A 19908-nucleotide genomic window follows, 5' to 3' on the forward strand; every position below is an offset into this window, starting at 1 on the left:
GAGTGAGACTCAAAAAAAAACTAGCTCACTCGCCCCACTGGCAGGCTGAGACCTACAGTCACTCCAGCTGCACCCTGAGTGAGCTCACACAAGAGAGAACTTTCTGGCCAGGCACGGTGGCTCACGCCACTTTGGGAGGCCAAGGCGAATGGCTCACTTGAACCCAGGAGTTCAAGACCAGCCTGGGCAACATGGTGAAACCCGGTGTCTACAACAAAATACAAAAATTAGCCTGGTGTGGTGGTGTGCGCCTGTAGTCCCAGATACTTGGGAAGCTGAGATGGGAGGATCACTCAAGCCGGGGAGATGGAGGTTGCAGTGAGCCGGGATTGCGCCAGGGCACTCCAGTCTGGGTGACAGAGCGAGACCCTGTCTTAAAAAAAATTTTTTTAAAGAGAACGTTCTGACAGCCAGAGTCAGGTGGGGGCAGGAGGGAGGGGGTGGCCCTGTGCCTGTCAGTGTTTCAGCTGTGGAGTTGCGACTAAGTCTGGATGTGTTTGGGATTTATATTCACCGCCATCCCTCAGCTTAGCTTAACTTGTTGGTCTATGAAACTCCCTTTCTATACATCACACCCATTTCTATTCCATGGACCTGGGGTTCAGAGGCACAGATTTAGGGAAGCACTGCTCTAGGCTAAGCCCACATTCCAGGGGGATGCAGGGAGTCCAGGGAAGGGAGGGGAGAGGCCTGTGATCACTCCGCAAAATAGGGCTGGGTGGGGAGGCCGGGCAGCTGGGGAAGAAACCTGCCACGTCTGGGAGGACCGGTTGGTCCTCAGAGGACCTGGCAGCAGCAAAGGCAGATACTGGCCCAGGCAGTGGTGATCGGTGGTGATGTGCCCACGAGAGCGGCCACCGCCCCATCCTCCTCGCTGCCCTGTTTCTCCATCCTCCATGTCCTGATCCACTGGGGCTGAGGCGTGAGACTTGGTGCCCACGGGAGGCATTTCATACATGTGTTCACCAGCCCACAGTTAGGGGCCCCTGCCCAGAGCAGCCGGCGGGTGAGGATGCGGGCAGCCTGGAGAGGGCACCTCAATCGGGGAGGCGCAGGCGGAGGGAGGTCCCAGTGCCTGAGGGCCCTGAGAGTGTCTGGACCCGGCAAGTGTGTGACACGGGCACTATGACAGGAGCACTGTGTGGCCAGAGTGTGGCACAGGGCATCCAGTGTGATTGTATTCCCGGCAACCCTAAGCACAAAGCAAAGAGCAGGAGATGTGTGGCGACAGCAAGGGACCCGCCAGTTTCCACTGGGTGGCCCACTCAGGGTCCCATGGAGGCTGACCAGGAGGACAGGGACCCAAGACCACAGATGTAGCAGGGAAGACTGTGGGTTCCAGAAAAGCAGGCAGCACCAGGCAGTGGAAGACAGCCAGCCCCTTGGGGCTCAAGTCACCCACCAGCACTGCTGGTGACCAGTGGCCCAGGTCCTCCAGACAGTGCTGTGCTTGCTGGCACGGAGGCCTGGTCCAACCGAGGGGTGGGCAGCCCTGGGGCAAACTGGAGCTGCCAGTGGACAGCAAACAGGACACTGAAGGGACTTCCTTCTGTCCTGTGAAGAACAGACAAAGAACCGGAGATGCTGAGCGTGGACAGAGGCTGCCCAAGGACCAGGGCAGGGCGGCAGTCTTGTGCCACGACCTGGGCAACAGGGACGTTGCCTGCCCGGCAGCACATTCGGGAGGACGGCTATGCCTAGAGGAGAGGGGCGTCAGCTGAGCCAGGATGGTGAGGGCGGCACAGGCAGGTGGCAGGGGCTCCTGGGCTGGCGTTACTGTTTCTCACAGTGCCCACCACGGTCCTTCACAGCCAGGTCCGCCGTGCCTCTTCTCTCATTCCTCCACTCTCTGTTCACCTGGGCCGTTCCTGCCCTTCTTGGTCTCCTGCTGGAGTCCATGCTGGTATCTGCTGGGCTGTCCCTCAGTCTGGCCCACCTGACACTCTGGAGACAAGTGACTGTCTCCCCTGTGAGACTGGCACCGGGGGCAGGACATGGCCTTTCTGCCTCCTGCGGGGCCCACCCTGGCTGCTGCATGCTGCCACTAACATGTCCCCAGTTCTGGAAGCCTCCTGTCCCTCCTCTTGTCACCCAACTCCTGCCTTCCCTGAAAGTCCCTTCCCGCTTCCAGCCTGCCGGGGTCAACTTGGTCAGCGTCCATTCCAGCCCCAACGACCAGATGCTGTGGGTGCTTGACAGCAGGTGGAACGTGCACGTGCGGACCGGGATCACCGAGGAGATGCCTGTGGGGACCGCCTGGGAGCACGTGCCAGGTAGGAGCCCGCAGACAGGGGCTCCATCACTGGGGACTGCTGGGCACTCCCTCCAGGCTGCTGTCTGTGAGGCAGCCTGGTCCCCACCACATGGCAGCCTTTGTGCTGGGGCTGTGCTGTTGCCGCTGCTTCCTGGACCAGGGGACAAGCCTCCAGTCATGTTCCTTGTTGGGGAAACCCAGGCCGTCCTGCTGGTGCTTTCGTGGGAGGGCGGTTTGCACACTGCCCAGGCTCTTCTGTCCTTTGACTTCTGGCTTTTGGTGGCTTTGCTGGCCCTGCCAACTCGGTGTCCTTTCCCTCGGCTCCTGCCCCAAGCCCAGCCCAGCATGGGCACTCCATCCCTGCAGGGACCCTGGTGGAGGAGGGCAGCGTCACAAGATGGGCTCGGGAAGCAGTGGCCCATCCCGTCCACGGCAGGGGCTCAGGAGGGGCCCTGTCTGCCCACAGGGTTGCAGGCCTGCCAGCTGGCGCTGAGCACCAGGACCGTGTGGGCCCGCTGTCCAAACGGAGACCTCGCCCGGCGGTATGGCATCACAGACAAGAACCCCGCCGGAGACTACTGGAAGAAAATTCCCGGCAGTGTGTCCTGTTTCACAGGCAGGTGCCAGGGGCCGTGGGCTCAAGGCTGTTGTTCCCTTGGGGTTCCCAGGGCTCCTGTGGACCATGTCGGGGGGCTCTCAGAGAAGCTGCCCCCACTGGGCTCCGCTCTCCCAAAGCAAGAACTGAGGGCAAAGCAGGAGTGTGTCCCAAGGAGGGAAGGGGCTGGACACCTGGGCTCTGCCAGAGTCTCCTGGGCAAGGACAGGGTGCTGTTGACATCCACTTACAGCTGAGGGTACGAAGTTCACATGGAGATGGTGGCTTGTCCAGGGTCCCCCACCTAGAATGCGGCAAGCCCAGACCTGCGCCCAAGCTCCTAGTGCCATCTGTGCCCACCCCACAGTCTGTGTGATTGACAAGTACGTAATTGGCTCTTGTCCCTGCAGTGACTGCGTCAGATGAGCTGTGGGCTGTGGGCCCGCCCGGCTACCTCCTCCGACGGCTGACAAAGACGTTCAGCCACTCGCATGGCACCCAGAAAAGCAGCCAGGCCGCCATGCCCCACCCCGAGGATCTGGAGGACGAGTGGGAGGTCATCTGAAGGAGCCCTGGCAGAGTCACGCGGAGGGGCCAGGCATCCGTGGTGGGCACAGTGGCTTCGGTGTCACTCCCTGGTGGACGTGCTGCCTCGACACTTGTCCAGACACCTCTGGCCAGGTTGGACCCGCACACTTACTTTCATCTATGTTGGTTTCTGTCTCGTTCCAGAACCCACAGCCTCCACCCGTGGCTGGCGCAATGGCTGCAGCAGTGGAGTTCAGGACAGTGGCGACTGCCCGGCTGCATGCTCTCCGATGACCCGCGTGCTGCCGTCCTGGTCTCATCCACAGATAGCTCCAGCTTTTGTTGCTGGGAGTGGTCTCCAGAGGCCTCCCAGAGCCAAGGGCAGCCGGGCAGCTGGTTTGGCCCAGGGCCTCTTTCCACATGAGTAGCCCCAGGGCCAGGTGGAGCCAAAGGTCAGCTCTCTGCAGCGCAGGATGTGCTCGGTGATGGCTTCGTCCCGTCACAGGGGGTGTCCCCCCAGAGACAAAGCTGCAGAGCACATTCCACGCCAGACGCTCTGGCCAGGAAGCCGAGGCTGGGCCTGAGAGGAGAGCACTGGCCATGCCACACGCACATGCACACCATACCACACAACACACCTCACCTCACCACACCACACCTCACCTCACCTCACCACACCTCACCTCACCACACCACACCTCACCTCACCACACCACACCTCACCTCACCTCACCTCACAACACACACCACACAACACATACCACGCCACACCACACCACACCACAGAACACACCACACTTCACTTCACCACACAACACACCACACCACACCACACCTCACACCACACACACCACACTTCACACCACAGAACATATCACACCTCACCTCACCACACAATATACCACACAACACACACCACACCACACCTCACCTCACCACACAACACACCTCACCTCACCATACCTCACCATACAACACACCTCACCACACAACACACCACACCACACACCACACCTCACACCACAGAACACACACCTCACTTCACCACACAACATACCACACCACACAACACACNCACACCACACCTCACCACACCACACCTCACCACACCACACCTCACCACACCACACCTCACCTCTCTGCCCGCACACGACGCAGGCTGCCCGCCTCCTGGAGAGCACACTTCAGCTGAAACAGTAAAGCCTGATGGGTGCAAATGGAACCTGGACGTGTGCATGTGTGTCCCAGGCAGGGACGGCACAGGAGGGTGCATGGGGCGTGGGGAGCTGAGCCAGGGTCGCTCACTCAGAAATGTCTTTGGAATGGTATTTAACCAATGCTGCTGGCAGACATCCTAAAACCAGATGCATCCTCAGAAGATGAGTCTACTAATTATTGCCTTTTTTGTTTGTTGTATTACAAACCTGCATAAAATACCTCATTTCAAATCAAATCTTACAAATTTAGAAGAGAGATGTATTTTCCGAAAATAGTGGAAGGCCTTTGTTCCTTCCCGGGTTTGTCCTGAGCCTGCACTATCCTCGCCTGCAGCCTCGGAGGGACGGGCATCCCCACACAGACTTGACTGGCAGGGCGGGCCCGGGACCTGCGGGCTGGCTCCGAGTGGCAGCGCATGCCTACTGCAGAGTATGGGTTGACACTCGACAAGTTGAAATCAGTGCCTCTATGGATGGCTGCCCCTTCAGACAATGGGCAGTGCCCACCCCGCCCACTGGCATCTGCGTGGGAGGGTCAGGCCGCCCTACCACACATCCCGCCCCCTCCTGGAGGCAGCTGCAGGACAGGACACCAGGCTAGCTGCTTTTTTTAGACTGCCTCTGGCCCAGGCCCAGTCCTCGGTGTCAGGGAGCCCCCAGGCCACAGGTGGAGGGTGATAAATTATGTTCCCTGACAGGACCCAGCCAGCTACATAGGTGGAGGTTTTCCATGTCCAAATGAGGTCAAGATGCCGAAATCCCAGATCTGACTTCTCACTTCCCTTTTCTAGAACCTTTTGTAAAAGTTGGTGGCAGCAGAGGCAGCCCCAGGCCGGGCTGCACCTCTCTGTGTCTGTTGTGCCTTGCCCGGCGCCTCACGGATGGCAAAGCTCTCCTCACCCATGGGACTGTAGTGCAATTAAACCCGCGTCTAGGTGATGCTTTTAAACTTGTAGCTTCGTGCTTTGTACAGTTTTCTTTCTGGTTTTAATTTTTAGTTGTGCTTTGAGTCAGTGCAATAAACTAGACTTTTTCCAAACCTGGTCGAGTGTGCTGCCTGAGCTGTGAGAAGTGCCCTCAGCCAGCGCTCATGAGGGCAGTGCAAGGGAGAACCTGCCAGCCCAGCACCACCGCAGGCAGAGTGCGTCAGCAGACCTGTCCCGGCACGGCTGGTGTTGAAATACACACCGGTTTGCCCAAGTGGCTGTTACGGGGGAATGGCCACTCCAGAGCTGGCTGCCCCCCATGGTAGCCTCTGAGGAGGATGCCGTGGGGTGAGGTCCAGGGCTGCCTCCTCATGGAGCTGTGGGCAGGCATTGGAGGGGTTCAAGACCCTGGTTCTACATCTCCAGCCAGCAAACGAAACCATATCGCAGAAGTGCCCTGCTGGAAACTAGCACACGCAAAAGATGACGCCCAGAACAGCAGCAGGACACACCATGTACCAGGAAATGACCTCAGCAAGAAACCTCAGGCCATGTGAAGAGCGGCAAAGCTTTCCAGAAGGCATAAAAGGAAACTTGAATAAAGGAAGATCTGTTCCACATTCCTGGATGGAGGACTACACACATTATGGAAAGACCTCATTCTTTCCAAAGGAATTTATAGGTGTAGCTTGATTTCACTTCCAATCCCCACTGGGATTGTTTTGTTGGGGCAGGCAGGGAGGAATAATGTTAGTGCCCACAAATGCCCATGACTGGCCAATGTGCTGCTCACCAGAGCCCTGCAAGGTGAAGTCTCATTAGCCCCTTGAGACTCAGAGAGGTTAGGTAGCTTGCTCAAGCTCACCCAGCACTGAGACTGGAAGCCAGGTCTGTAGAACTGCAGACTCTGTGCTGTTTGATGCCTCCTCACTGTTCCCTGTCACTCCTGGGAAGAAGAAACGGGTGAGAACTGCTAAGTGATGACAGGTGGAGCCGCAGCAGGGGCCACTCTATCGAATGGCAAGGCCCAGACCCTCGGAGGGCCAGGCAGCAGCCTGGCGAGGCCCACAGGGAGGAAGCAGAATGGAGGGGGCATCTCAGATGCGTTTAAGGAACGGCGGGGGGCGGGGGAGGTGTCACAACTAATGTGGCCACTGCTTCATTCTCTGGGCAAAATAATATTAAATGGATTAAAGAATCTAAAACTAGTGGGGAAACTGATTTCTGGATGGCAAAGGCTTTCTAAACTCAAAAGTGATGGGACAAGCCACAGAGGAAAATAAGTATGTAGATTTGATTTCTCCAAAATGTAGAAATGCTGCTGGGCACAGTGACATGCACTTGTAGTCCCAGCTACTTGGGAGGCCAAGGCAGGAGGATTGCTTGAGCCCAGGAGTTTGAGACTGCAATGAACTATGATCACACCACTGTACTCCAGCCTTGGCGACAGAGCAAGACCTTGTTTCTCAAAAATAAATAAATAGAAGGAAATAAATGTAAAAATGCTGCAAATTAAAAACCTCAAAGAAGGGGAATAATTGCAACAAACGGGAATTGATGTTGAATATTTACCTTAAAAACTTATACAAACAATACCAGGAGTGCGCCCTTCGCCAGCACGTATACAAAAATCGTAATGATACAGAGGTTAGTGTGGCCCCTGCGTAAGGATGACTCGCAAATTTGTGAAGCGTTCCATAAATATATTTATTAACTAAAAACCAATAGGAGGAGCACTTCAAGTCGAGTGTAAGGGCCCTTCACAGAAGCAGAAGGAACACTGGTCCAAACCCCCAGCACCCCAGAAGGAGAGGTGAGATGGGAGCAGCCTGGGAGCTCCCCATTGGCGCCGTCCTGCTGGGAAAGCCAGTCCTAAGAACAAGTCCTAAGTCAAGGAAAACAGTATAGCCTGTTTATAATTAGGAAGCACTTAAAACAGCCTGGCATTTGGTAACAGCCATGTTAACGGGAGCAAATTCCCCTCATGAAATAGCCTGCAGCTGTTAAGAAGCACGTGTGTGCAGGAAGCAGCCGTGCAGGACCTCACTGCGCCAGCGTGAAGTTCCCGGGCCTGGTTGTGAAAACGTGGTTCCGTAGGAAATCGGGGAGAAAGGGAGAGAAGGGGGAGGGAGACAACCCAAACGTTGGAGGGTATTTGTTGTAAGCTTCAAACTTTCGGCAGGTTTGAAATGTTTCATAACTCCAGGGAGGAGAAGGAGGGGCGAAAAGAAACAAGTTCTCTACTTGTGATGAGCAGCTAGTCACAGTGGTTGCCTGGAGTATATGCCTTTTTGTATCCTTTGAATTTCCAGTCATGTAAATATATTATTTATTCCAAAAATAAATCAGATTTACATTTTAAAAATTCAGTTGTCTCTAACTACTCTTTGTTATCAAGGCTGGTTGAGTCAAATATCACAAAATAGACACCAATGACTTCTTAAAAATAATATTTACGGCCCGGCCGGCCGCAGTGGCTCACGCCTATAATGCCAGCACTTTGGGAGGCCGAGGCGGGCGAGGTCAGGAGATCGAGACCATCCTGGCTAAGAAGGTGAAAACCCCGTCTCTACTAAAAATACAAAAAATTAGCCGGGCGTGGTGGCAGGCACCTGTAGTCCCAGCTACTTGGGAGGCTGAGGCAGGAGAATGGCGTAAACCCAGGAGGCGGAGCTTGCAGTGAGCCGAGATCGCGCCGCTGCACTCCAGCCGGGGCGACTGAGCGAGACTCCATCAAAAAAAAAATAATCATATGTACAAAGTACAGTGGGGGAAATGCTTATACTACAGTAAGGTTAAAAAATACTAAATTGTATAACTGATCTGGTTTCATACATATATAAATACGCACAGAAAAAAAATGTAATATATATGTGCATAGAAAGACCTGGAAGAAACATACCCCAGAATGCTAGCAGTGCTTGTATGCGTGCAGATGACGCAGTCAGTTGGCACCTTTACTTGTACCGTGAGTGCTTAGGGGCCCCGCCTCCGGGAACCATGTGGGGTGGTGGGGCGCTTGAGACAGTGTTTCCCTGGCAGGGCCCTGCCACACCGTGGCCTGGACCTCTCTACTCAATCCCCAGTGTTCCACAGTGAGCATGAATTTTATAAGCAGAAAGAAATTACTTTCAAGAGCCAGGCGCGGTGGCTCACACCTGTAACCCCAGCCCTTTGGGAGGCTGAGGTGGGCGAATCACAAGGTAAGGAGTTTGAAACGTGCCTGGCTAACATGCTGAAACCAAGCCTCTGCTAAAAACACAAAAATTACCTGGGTGTGGTGGCAGGCACCTGTAATCCCAGCTACTCAGGAGGCTGAGGCAAGAGAATCGCTTGAACCCGGGAGGCAGAGGTTGCAGTGAGCTGAGACCACACCATTGCGCTCCAGCCTGGATGACAGAGAGAGACGACATCTCAAAAATTAAATAAATAAACAAACAAATAAATAAACTTTTAAGAATCACCAATAGAAATCTGTCTTTCCCTCCATCTTTTTTTTGTTTGTTTGTTTCTTTTTTGAGACAGAGTGTTGCTCAGTCGCCCAGGCTGGAGTGCAATGGCGCAATCTTGGCTCACTGCAACCTCCGCCTCCTGGGTTCAAGCAATTCTCCTGCCTCAGCCTCCTGAGTAGCTAGGAGTACAGGCATGTGCCACCACGCCTGGCTAATTTTTGTATTTTTAGTAGAGACGGGTTTTCACTATGTTGGTCAGGCTGGTCTCAAACTCCTGACTTCGTGATCCACCCGCCTTGGCCTCCCAAAGTGCTGGAATTACAGGCATGAGCCACTGTGCCCAGCCTTTCCCTCCATCTTGATTGCAGTGGTGATTACACACATGTAGACATTCATCAGAACTCATCAAAGTATACACTTAAGACTGTGCATTTTATTACATGTAAGTAACACCTCAATCTGAAAAGTATCAGGGCAAAACCACACGCTGCAGAGGGGCAGGGCTCCTCCAGCAGTTACTTACTTCCCTTGAAACAGCAGCTCAAACATGGAGTAGTCTTCTGTGACTAAACTTCTTTTCCCTCCTCCTAACTTCCAGGAAGATCCTTGTTCTGAATAGGATTTGAGGTAACTTAGGAAACTGCTCTCAATACGGAATTTTAAAGTTGGTGAAGAAGTCGACAGAAGGGCAAGTCACAGTAGGAAAATCAAGGTACTATCGGGATGAAGTCAGCACGCAGAGCAAGCCCAGCAAGGCCCAGGCACCAGAAGGCCTTAGTCCCTGCCCACCTTGCCCAGGCCAGTCAGACAACACGGACTGCCCTAGAAGGTCACCTCAGGGAGATGGGGGTGGTCTCTCACTGCTGGATATTGATGAGCCAGGAGGGCTAAGCCTTCACTATCCTCCCTAATAGACATTTGGGGTGCAGAGATGCTGGTCCCTGAATAGAGTTGGGATTCTGGGTCCTTGGGAACACTGGGCACCTGGTGGGTGGGTGGAAGGGCAGGACTGGCTACAGCTATGTTCCCTTAGAAACAGACTGGTGGAATTAACGAAATAAATAAATGAACCAAGGTGCTTTGCCTCCCCCAAAAAGTGAGTTTTGTTCTGCATGGAGCGACTGCCTTTGGGAAGCCACCAAGGCCGCCTGCCAACAGGCAAAAGCTGTGCTGCTGTCTGCCTGGCTGCCTCCGGCCCTCCCAGTCCTGCAAGCTCATGGCCAGGACGATAAGGATGACAGGGGGTAACACCATGGTCCTCGCTGCCCTTCCTGGGGCAGGAGGGCCCAGAAGGCTGATAAGCCAAACCCAGGGCCGCCCTCGGCTGCTTATCTGCCCAGCACCTTTCCTCTAGGTCCTCTCCTCCCACCAGTGTGGGGGTCGGGAAGGGGGTTGCAAGGGGAAGGGGTTGTAGGGGGAGGGGGTTGCAGGGGGAGGGGGTTGCAGGGGGAGGTTCCTGAGCCACACATCCCTAGAGACTCAGTGGGAGTAGCTGTACCAGGAATCAGGCACCATTCTGCCATAAGGCTGCGTGAGAGCAACTGGCCAGCTTCCTCTGACTTCCCTGTCCCCTCACCCAAATGGATAACATCAGGAGCTAATGGCCCAGGCTGCCCTCCTGCTGCGGTGGCCATAATTCTTGCGGCAGGCCCGCCCTGCACTCCGCGGGCCAGCCTGGGTGCCTCATCCTGGTCACCTGGCAATGGGTTTCATGGGGCCCACTCTCCGTGCCCACAAGCCTGTGTCCTGCCTGGCCAGGCAAGGAGTCCCGGGGGCAGGCAGCTGCCTCACCCCCGCATGACCCCCCAGCCCAGGGGACTCAACGGTGCTGTCATCAAAGGGGCAGCTGTAGGTCTACGGGGGACATGGAGGGGACTAGCTCTGGGCCTCTGGCGTTGTGGGGCTGACCTATGGAGAACAGAGCTGGAGCTGGGGGGACATGAAGTCTGCATGTCTACAGCCCCAGCAAGGAGCCCAGGCTTTCTAGGCAGAAGCTGTTGGGGCATCAGGGCCCCATGGGCTCCCCAGGCCCAGCCCCTAAGAACCACGGCAGCTGTACCACACCACTGTCTCCACTTCCATATCCTCCAAAGAGGTACCTACCCCCTCCTATGGCATCTCCGATCTGAGGACCTGCCACCTCCCAGAGGACCAGAGGCCCTGATGCCCCAAGTCTTGGACTTGGAAAGATGTTAATATCCACTGCCCCAAGTGCCAAGGTTCAGAAGCACTGGTCCAGGACACACAGCAGCAGGGAAGTGGAGCCCTCACTCCAGCCTACAGTCTGGGCTCCATCACTATGCTCCCTCTCTATCCTTCCCTCCCCACAACCAGGGCTGTGTGCCCACCTAACACACCACACACTTCCCAGAAACAGGAGTCACATCCTTTTCAGGGCTGGTAGGGTGGCTGAAGACAGCCCAAAACCTCCTGAATGGAAAAACGTTGATGGGGAGACTGAGGGCCAAGGTACAGGCCTGTCCAAGGTCACCCCCAGGGTGGCGGATCCAGGACTCCAGGCAAGATCTTCCTACTGTCCAGGCCTCTCCCCACCCTCTCTTGTGTGGCCCAGCACCCTGGACTCTTCCACGCCCAGGTGTGCTCCCCACAGGCACACTGGGGGCAGGGTAGGCAGCAGGTGCCCCCCGCCAGGATGGTGGCTCTTCCTTCGGCAGACCTTCAGCCCTCTGCTCCTGGCAGGACATTGTGGCCCTCCTGCCCACGTTGGTGCGGGTTGAATTTCACGGCCCAGCAGAATTCCCGGGCAGGGCAGCCTGGCCATCCTCCCTGGTCTCAGCTCTGAGGGCGTAGACCCAGCCTCTCAGCCTGGAGTCGTGGTGAATTCATGAACAAGCCTCCATTTCCAGAACCTTCCTGAAGAAAATAGCTCTCTAGGCTGGGGCAAGAAGCCTGTCCCTACCGTGATAGAACCACCCCTCAATAACCCCAGACACCACCTAGCACCCACTGGGGGCCACCTAGGGAGCCCACCCAGCCCACTCTGGGCTTGAACAGAGGGCAGGCCTGGAGGAAGGTACATCTAACCCCACTGACCGACATGCAGCTGGAGCCAGGGCCTACTGCCACCGCAGAGGTGAGAAGCAGGAGCAGCAAGACCTGGTGCCAATTAGTCATGGGGGAAGAGCAAAAGGGGGGGACAGGGACAAATTCAGGCCCTGGGTGGGCTGCCTGTCAGGGTAGTGATATCCAAGGAGGAGCTGGTGGTAAGTGGGGGGTGGTGGATACCAGGTACAACTTGGTCATGCCTCAACACCAACCACCACGGGCCTACCAGCCCCGTGTGCCCTCCCTGGCCCGGAGTCCACAGGGTGCAAAAGGCTGATCGCACAGGACCTTCCGCGAGAATCCTACGCCGCAGAGCTCGTTCTATTGGTTTCCAGGCCTTTTTACACGCTGTCCTGCTGCTTGGACATGCCAGTCCCCACCCCTGCACCTACCCAGCTCCTGCGGCACTCAGCTGTCACCCACTCTGGGACACACACCTGTCCAAGGCTCTAGATCAAGGTGAGAGGCTGCTCCTCACTCCTTTCCGGGGCTGGACAGCGAGTTGAAGGCCCGAGCCCAGCTGCACCCAGAAAACCTGCCACTTGGAACTCACCTGACCATCCAAGCCCAGCCCCCAATGCATGCGACAGATGAGGCAGAGATTGTGCTATACAGAGATCAATATATATAAAGTGCCGGGTACAACGCTCTGAAAAATAGTTTTGTCCCAAAATCCAGCGCGTAGGATGCTCCGGGCCTAGCCCTTGCCGGTGAGGTCCAACGGTTGCAGGAATGGGGGCAGCGGCAGCTCGTCCAGGGCCTCCGGGAAGCGGCCTGGAGAGATGGCGGTGACCAGCACCTGCATGGCGCGCGCGAAAAGAGAGGGCGGCGCCAGGCCCGCCAGCCACTGGAACTTGTCCTCGCCCAGCAGCCGCTGCCAGCGCGGCCGGTCGCCCAGCAGCTCCTGGCGGGCCGAGCCGGCGGCGCCCACCGGGGTGTACAGCGCCAGGAGATCCAGGAGCAGCAGGCGGCGCTGGCGCGGCTCCCCTGGAGCTGAGGCCGGGGCTCCGGCGGCGGAGGGAGTGGCCCCGGCGTCGCGGCCCAGCTGGCGCAGCAGCAGCTCTAGAGGCGTGAGGCCGCCGCCGTCGCGCAGGCCGGGCGAGGCGCCGTGGCCCAGCAGCAGGAAGAGACACTCGGGGCGCGCTAGCTCGCAGGCCACGTGCAGCGACGTGCCACCGCCCTCCACGCGGCTGCAGCCACGCCGGTCCAGCACGCGCGCCCGCTCCTCCGCCGGGAAGTCGCGCAAGGTGCGCAGGATGCGGCGCAGAATGCCCACGCGGTTGTAGCGCACTGCCAGCGCCACGTGCGGCCCGGGAGCCGCGCAGCAGCGGAAGCCGGCGCTGGGCGGTGCTAGCGCGCGCCGCGGGAACGTGGCCAGCAGGTAATGCGCGTACGCTTGGTGGTCGTGCACGAGCGCGTAGAGCAGCGCCTCAGAAGGCGAGTAGGCGGCGGCGCGCCCCCGCTCGTCCCAGTGGAAGGCCTCACTGGCGCGCATGTCCTCCAGCAGCCACACGGGTAGCAGGTCGCGCACCGCCTGATAGAAAGCGAACGACGACTTGCGGCACTGTTTCTGCGCCCGCGAGCGCGCCGCGCCCGGGCCCTCGGGCCCGCCGTCCGCGCCACCCCCAGGCCGCCGCGCGTCCCACGGCATGCTGGCGGCGGGGCGCTCCTGGGCCTCAAGGCATGGATCCCGCGAAGGCACACCTGCGGGGAAAGGAAGGGGCCACGGTGAGGCGCGGGGAAACTGGGGAGGCCCAGGGACTCCCCTCTGCCCCTCACACAGCCCCTCCGGTCCTGGCCCACCAGGCCCTCATACCTACCTCCAGCCTTGGCCAGGCCCTTCCAGTCACCCCACAGCTCCATCTCTCCCACGCCCAGAACCCCCGCCTCCATCCTTGATCTAGTTGTACCTGTTCTCCCTCCTTGAAACTGACTTGCTCTCTGGCACCTCTGCTGGAAATGCCCTTGCTGCCCATGCCCTCAAATCTTCCCTCCCCTCTCCAACCCAGGGACCCACTGGAAAAGCTTCTGTTCCCACCTAAGCCAGGTTCATACAACCCCAAAGAAAAGGCCAGGGAGGGGATGAGGAAGCTTGGGCCCACATCTCAAGATAAAGCAAATCCACTCTCCAGCCCAAGCGCAACTCTGACCCTGACCTCCGACCCCAGACCACTTGGAGGCCCCTGGAGCCTCTTCCTGGGCTGTTCAGAGGCATGATCTAGACTCAGACCTACCTGGTTCCTGCACCGCGATCACCTAGTTCCGGGGATGTGGGTCTATCACTGTCCCTGGCCGAGCCTCAGCTTCATCTGTAAGAAAGGGGAGGGGTGGACGACGGCTGTGCGGGCGGGGTGAGCCTGGGGCGTGGCACCAGCCCTCTATCCAAACATGTTTGCCTACACTTACAGGTTAGCACCCCTAGCTCCTGGGAGGAGACAGGAGGCTGAAAACAACTTGGAGACCGGTGTGCACCGCACCGCATAGTCTGCCATCCTCTTCAGGTCTCATACCTCTCTTGATCTCCCCAACTACTAGATGAAGCGGGTACTGCCATCCCACTTTCCAGCAGGGCACAAGCTTCTCCAAGGTCAGCAAGCCACGGCAGAGCCAGGCCTAGAACTCAGGTCTCCTGTGTCTCAGTTTGGGCTCATTCTAGAATTGGTGGGGACCCCCAACCCACAGGGAATCGAGCTTGAGCCCTGACCCTGCCTTCTGAGTCCCCAGCCCCGACCTGAGCATAGGCGTCTGACCTCTGGCTCTGTCCCAAGCTCCCTACTGCCTTCTTTCAAGGGTAAGCCCTTGGTCACAAGGGGCCTGGGACAGAAGGCAGGCCGCGTCCACACACACTGACTGGGTCACTATCACTGGCAGTAACTGAGTTAAAGAGAGCCGCACGGTGAGGGTGGGCTGCAGCGCGTGGACGCCACCGTGACTGGAGCCCCTTCCCCAAGCCTGGGCCTCCCGGCCCCAGGTATGCCCTGTGCCGGCACGCGTGGGGCGCCGGGCAGGTTACGTAAAGTTCGGCCTCCCCACGTCACCGGGCAGAGTCACGGCCGCGGCTCGTGAATAGGGGGGTTGGGCCATCGAAGGCAGCGCCGCGCCCGGGGCCGCCCGCCACCTCCTCCTACCCGTCCCCTCCTGGCCGACACGGCCAGACGTCGGGCGGTGGAGGGTCGCGGGGGCGTGCGGGGCGTCCGCGCGCCGGTGGCGGGCGCAGCGAGGGCGGCACCTGCAGGCGCGTGTGCCGGGGAAGGGGGGGGCGGCCGCGGGCGCGGCGAGGGGGACGGGGACTCACCATGGGGGGCGCGGGGCCACAGGCCGGGCGTCCCCGCCCCTGCCGCGGGTCGGAGCGCGCGCCGTCCCCCGCGGGCGAGCGGGCGAAGGTCCCACGACGGACGCAAGGGAGGGAGCCGCCGCCGCCGCCCGCGCCCGCCGCAGCCGCGCTCTGAGCCGCCGCGGCTGGATCGCAGGGCGGCGGTGCCGTTGCCGGCGGCTGGCGGGCGGGCGGCGGGCGGCGGGCGGCGCAGTGCGGCCCCGGCCAGGCAGGACCGCGGGACCGTCCGCCGCCGCCATTGGCCCGCGCCGCCGGCCCCCGCCACCGCCCATTGGCCGCCGCGCTGCACCATTGTTACGTCACCGGCCGGCGGGCGGAGCGCACCGCTGGACCCGCGGAAAACTTCGGAGAAACTTGAGGGAGCGCGGGCGGGGGGAACGGAGAGGAGGGGCGGGGCCGTGGCGAAAGGGGCGGGGCGGGGAGGGCAGGGGCGGGGCGGGGAGGGCAGGGGCGGGGCGGGGAGGGCAGGGGCGGGTCTCCCGGAACCCGAGCTGCGGGCGAAGAAAGGCTACGCGCTCCGAGCGGCCCCGACCGGGGAGGGCGCCGCTGCTCTGTGTGCCCGGGCGCGCGCGTAGGTGGCCCGCCCTCCGCCGTGCGTGACTTTCCTTGTCACGTCCAGCTCCCCTTTTCTCTGACCTTCCGTGACCTTGGGAAAAACCTCCGGGCTGTTACCCCATCTGCAACATGGGAGGGCCGGGGTAGGAGCCGCCACCCCCAAGGGCTCCACCGCCTTCTGCCCGGCCAGGGTCGTGCCTGGCGCGCCCCCGCTCCAGCTGACCCGCGCAAGGGAGGGAGGGGCGGACGGATGGGGACAGCTCTTTAGGAGCGCGCACTGCGCCCATCTCGGCCTGAACACTCTTTTTTTTTTTTTTTTTTTTTTTTTTTTTTTTGAGACAGAGTCTCGCGCTGTGGCCCGGGCTGGAGTGCAGTGGCCGGATCTCTGCTCACTGCAAGCTCCGCCTCCCGGGTTTGCGCCATTCTCCTGCCTCAGCCTCCCGAGTAGCTGGGACTACAGGCGCCTGCCACCTCGCCCGGCTAGTTTTTTGTATTTTTTAGTAGAGACGGGGTTTCACTGTGTTAGCCAAGATGGTCTCGATCTCCTGACCTCATGATCCACCCGTCTCGGCCTCCCAAAGTGCTAGGATTACAGGCTTGAGCCACCGCGCCCGGCCCTTGAACACTCTTGTTTCCACTTCGTTTCACGACCACCAGCCACAGTGGACACGATGATCCCCAGTTCATCCGCCAGCAAATCAGGGCTCAAGAGAGGTGTCCTCAAAGACAGGAGCAGCCAGGAGGGAAACCGGCGGTTTGCCCTGCGGTTCTTCCCACATTTGGATGGGATAGATTGGATTGGGCCTCGGCCACCCCTACCGTCTCCGTGGGGGGTTCCAAGGTTTGGGGTCATGACCTAGGGGGCTTAGGAGCCTGGGTCCATCTTTACTAATTTATGGCCTCACTCGCCCCAGCGGCTGGGAATTCTAGGTCCATTTTACAGGTGTGGACGCAGATCTGGAGAGGGGCAATGACTGCCCAGCCCCCCATCCATCCTCCCAGACACGACCTTCCACCTGGAGTCCCCAACACATGGCCAGGCAGCTGGGGTCTCATGGTGAAATCCCCACATTCCATGCAAGGGCTCTTTCTGGTTCCTTCCCCAGAATGCTGTCCCTTGCCCTTCCAGTACTATCTCACCAGGGAGACCCTCCACTCCGCTCCATCCAGGCAAGGCTTCTGCCTCGCCCCGGTGGGAGGGGCCTGGTCCAGAGGGCACGCCCCTGCACACACACTCAGCCCTGTCCTGGCTTCTCTTTGTGCCCCAGCCAGTCAGTCTGGGTGGAAGTCCTATACCTGGGCCCTCTCAACAGACCTAGGCAGGTCCCTGTCCCCAGCCCAACGAGCTCAATCCCTTAGGCACACACACCACAGAGCAGTCGTGAGAGGCCAGGTGGGCAGTACCACGAGGCAGGCAAGGCTGTGAGGCCGAGAGGGTCAGGCCACCCCAGCACAGGTGGGCACTCACATGCACCCTGCCCAGGCTGCCATGCATGGACCCACCAGGGGGATGGCTGGACCCCAGCAGCCCTACCCTCCCCACTTCAGGGCGGGGGACCTTGCAGGCCACGCTGTCTCTCCAGGGAGTCCAGGTCGTCAGCAGGAGTAGGGGTACAAAGGGCACTGGGCCTGGCATCCGCACCTGCCTTTGCCTCGGCTCCACATGTCTCCTCCTGTGTCTAGGCCTGTCTCCCTAGAGCTTCTCCCATCCGCCAGTTCTGGATGCCTCTGAGTACGATGGCAGGGAGAGCAAAATGAGTGGAGGTCCTGGGGTCAATAATTGACCTTTGGGAGCCCAGGCCCTGAGGGACATCTTGGGGAGATGGTGCCCAGGTGGGCTATCTGTGGCTCAAGACTCCCCTACTCTCTTGCCCTTTTCAAAGGCTGGAGTTAAGATACAGCCATCTCCATGGCTACTGGTGGAACGAGGGTGAAAGGGCATCAGTGGATGCCAAGCTGTGCACCGGGCCTCAGGGCAGGTCTCTCCCCACCCCTTGATGTTTTCCCTGCCCCCGTGCCCCCACCTGCCTTCCTCACTGGGGATCCTAGAGGCCTTTTTTTTTTTTTTCCAAGATAGAGTCTCACTCTGTCACCCAGACTGGAGTGCAGTGGAGCAATCTCAGCTCACTGCAACCTCCACTTCCCAGGTTCAAGCAATTCTCATGCCGCCGCCTCCCAAGTAGTTAGGATTACAGGCATGCACCATCATGCACAGCTAGTTTTTGTGTTTTTAGTAGAGACGGGGTTTTGCCATGTTGGCCAGGCTGGTCTCGATCTATTGGCCTCAAGTGATCCACCTGCCCCAGAGACCTTTTTCTAAAAGCCACGTCTGACCCTGTTTCTCTGCTGCCTAGAAGCTTCCTGTGGATGTGGACATAGCCACAAAGTCCGGATGGGCAGAAAGAGGCATTTCTGGCAGAGGGCAAAGCAGGGGCAAAGGTCTGGAGTGTGACCCAAAGACTGTAGAGGCCACCTGACTGGCCAGGTCCCACGGGGCCTGGAATGCCCAGCAAGGATCCTGGATTTTCCCTGGAGACCCAAGTGGAGGGTTGGGAAGTGGTTTCATTAGTGAATTATTTTAGACACACATACAGAGAGCATTAAGATGTCTGGGATGGGAGCCCAGGACCTGGTTGAAGGAGCAACACAGGGCAGATTGGAAACCCTGCGTGCCTGTCCCTCCCTCCCCAGCCAGCCTCAGTGTGAGTCTGCGTGTCTGTCCCACTGTAAGGGCAAGTGGCAGCAGACATTGTAACACTGCCTACCACGGGGCCCCACAGCACTGCCTCACCTCAGCCACTTAGCTTTTTCTCCTCAGGTCACTTTTAGATCCAGCCCCAGGGGAACCCCCTGCTTTGGGTCGCAGCCGCCATCTCTGCTGCAGTGTCTTCTGATGAAAGCTGCCCCCTGTGGGCACGAGTGTGGACATCCTGCACCTCCTAGGGCAGCAGTGCCGAGGTTGGTGGTGCCCTCCACGTGGTTTCATGGCATCGCTGCTGCAGTAGAGGCGGCCCGGGGACATGTGACCAGCTGCAAAGGGGCAGATTCCTCAGGGAGGGAGGATGGGCTGCAGGGAGGGTGGCTGGGACAGGGGAACAGGCAGAGCATGACTTCCAAACACCTAGGAAGCCCCAGGCGGAGGGCGGAGTAGGGGGGATCTTGCCATCTTCAGATGGGAGTTGACCTTTGACCCCATCATGCTCCTGCTGGGACCTGACCCAGGCATACTCCTCTTCCTCTGGGAGGGCTTGTCGCACCAGGGCAGGGTCTGTGTGTGCCCAGGCAGGGAGCTACAGGCAGTGGGGGGAGGCTGGGGCTGCAAGCACAGAGGCCCCAGAAAGCGTGTGAGGATGCTGGGGAGCGGAAAGGGTCCTCAGAGGGGTGATATGGCCAGCTTAGGTTTTCTTGGCAACTGTAGTTGAGAATGCACTGCAAGGAGACAGAGAGGCTGCAGCCACTGAAGCCAACCGTGATGTAGCAGGCGGAGGGCACCGGGAATCCCTGGAGAGACGTGCCACCTGCTGCAGGACCCCTGGCCCATAGGTGAGGGTGTGAGCAGATGAGGAGAATCTAGGAGGCCTCCCATGTGTTAGGGGAAAGCTGAGCACCTGGAAGGTGGCGGAGCCAAGAGGTGTCCTTGGCCCTGGAGGTGGGGGGCATGGGTATAAAGAGGGTGCTTGGAGTGTGAGGCACCAGGGACAGGAGGTGAGAGGCCCAAGGCCCCAGCCGGGGCTTCCAAGAAAGGAGGTGGGTAAGGGCTGTGGGGCCAAGAAGGCACAGGGCTCCCCGAAGACAAGGTGTCCCAAAAATAAGGGAGCAGTCAGGTGGGACGGATTCGGATGTGGCAACACATAGGTCACAGTGCCCTTTACAGAATCTCATGGGTTGGGGGAGAAGCCTGTTTGGAGAGAGTTCAGGAGCAAGCGGGGAGCGGGATAGAGCCGTGAGGATGGGAAAGGAAGGGGCAGGCTTAAAGAATGAA

The 19908-nt window shown here is 58.9% G+C and overlaps 2 protein-coding genes and 1 non-coding gene across 5 annotated transcripts in view; 2 read left to right on the plus strand and 1 right to left on the minus strand.

Annotated features, from left to right (window-relative positions):
- The window catches only part of TECPR2 (tectonin beta-propeller repeat containing 2), a 133513-nt gene extending 129700 nt beyond the window's left edge, over positions 1-3813 (plus strand). The window contains exons 18-20 of the mRNA XM_025391381.1: positions 2132-2273; positions 2721-2870; positions 3259-3813. Of these exons, the coding sequence (XP_025247166.1) occupies positions 2132-2273; positions 2721-2870; positions 3259-3413 (447 nt within the window). The 3' untranslated portion in view covers positions 3414-3813. The remainder of the gene's footprint in view (positions 1-2131; positions 2274-2720; positions 2871-3258) is intronic.
- A 3307-nt stretch (positions 3814-7120) lies between these two features.
- On the plus strand, positions 7121-7224 carry LOC112629511. Its single transcript, XR_003120619.1, has one exon. It is a non-coding gene; the product is annotated as a U6 spliceosomal RNA (small nuclear RNA).
- A 5415-nt stretch (positions 7225-12639) lies between these two features.
- On the minus strand, positions 12640-15616 carry ANKRD9 (ankyrin repeat domain 9). 3 transcript variants are annotated; one of them, XM_025393047.1, is made up of 4 exons: positions 15333-15616; positions 14444-14650; positions 14272-14346; positions 12640-13741 (listed from the first exon to the last, which is right to left on the minus strand). In XM_025393047.1, the coding sequence occupies exon 4, from the start codon at positions 13686-13688 to the stop codon at positions 12735-12737; it is 954 nt and encodes a 317-aa protein (XP_025248832.1). In that variant the 5' UTR covers positions 13689-13741; positions 14272-14346; positions 14444-14650; positions 15333-15616; the 3' UTR covers positions 12640-12734. The 3 variants fall into 3 exon arrangements, with proteins under 3 accessions (XP_025248832.1, XP_025248833.1, XP_025248831.1); XM_025393048.1 differs by having other exon boundaries at positions 14444-14656; positions 15333-15588; XM_025393046.1 differs by lacking the exon at positions 14444-14650 and having other exon boundaries at positions 15333-15606.
- Between the last annotated feature and the right edge of the window lie 4292 nt (positions 15617-19908).

Source organism: Theropithecus gelada, chromosome 7b, assembly GCF_003255815.1.
Source record: "Theropithecus gelada isolate Dixy chromosome 7b, Tgel_1.0, whole genome shotgun sequence".
NCBI lineage: Eukaryota > Metazoa > Chordata > Mammalia > Primates > Cercopithecidae > Theropithecus > Theropithecus gelada.

What these genes read in the sequence shown, in the direction of transcription:
- ANKRD9 (XM_025393047.1), bottom strand. Translation starts at nt 13,688, where the DNA reads ATGCCGTGGGACGCGCGGCGGCCTGGGGGTGGCGCGGACGGCGGGCCC.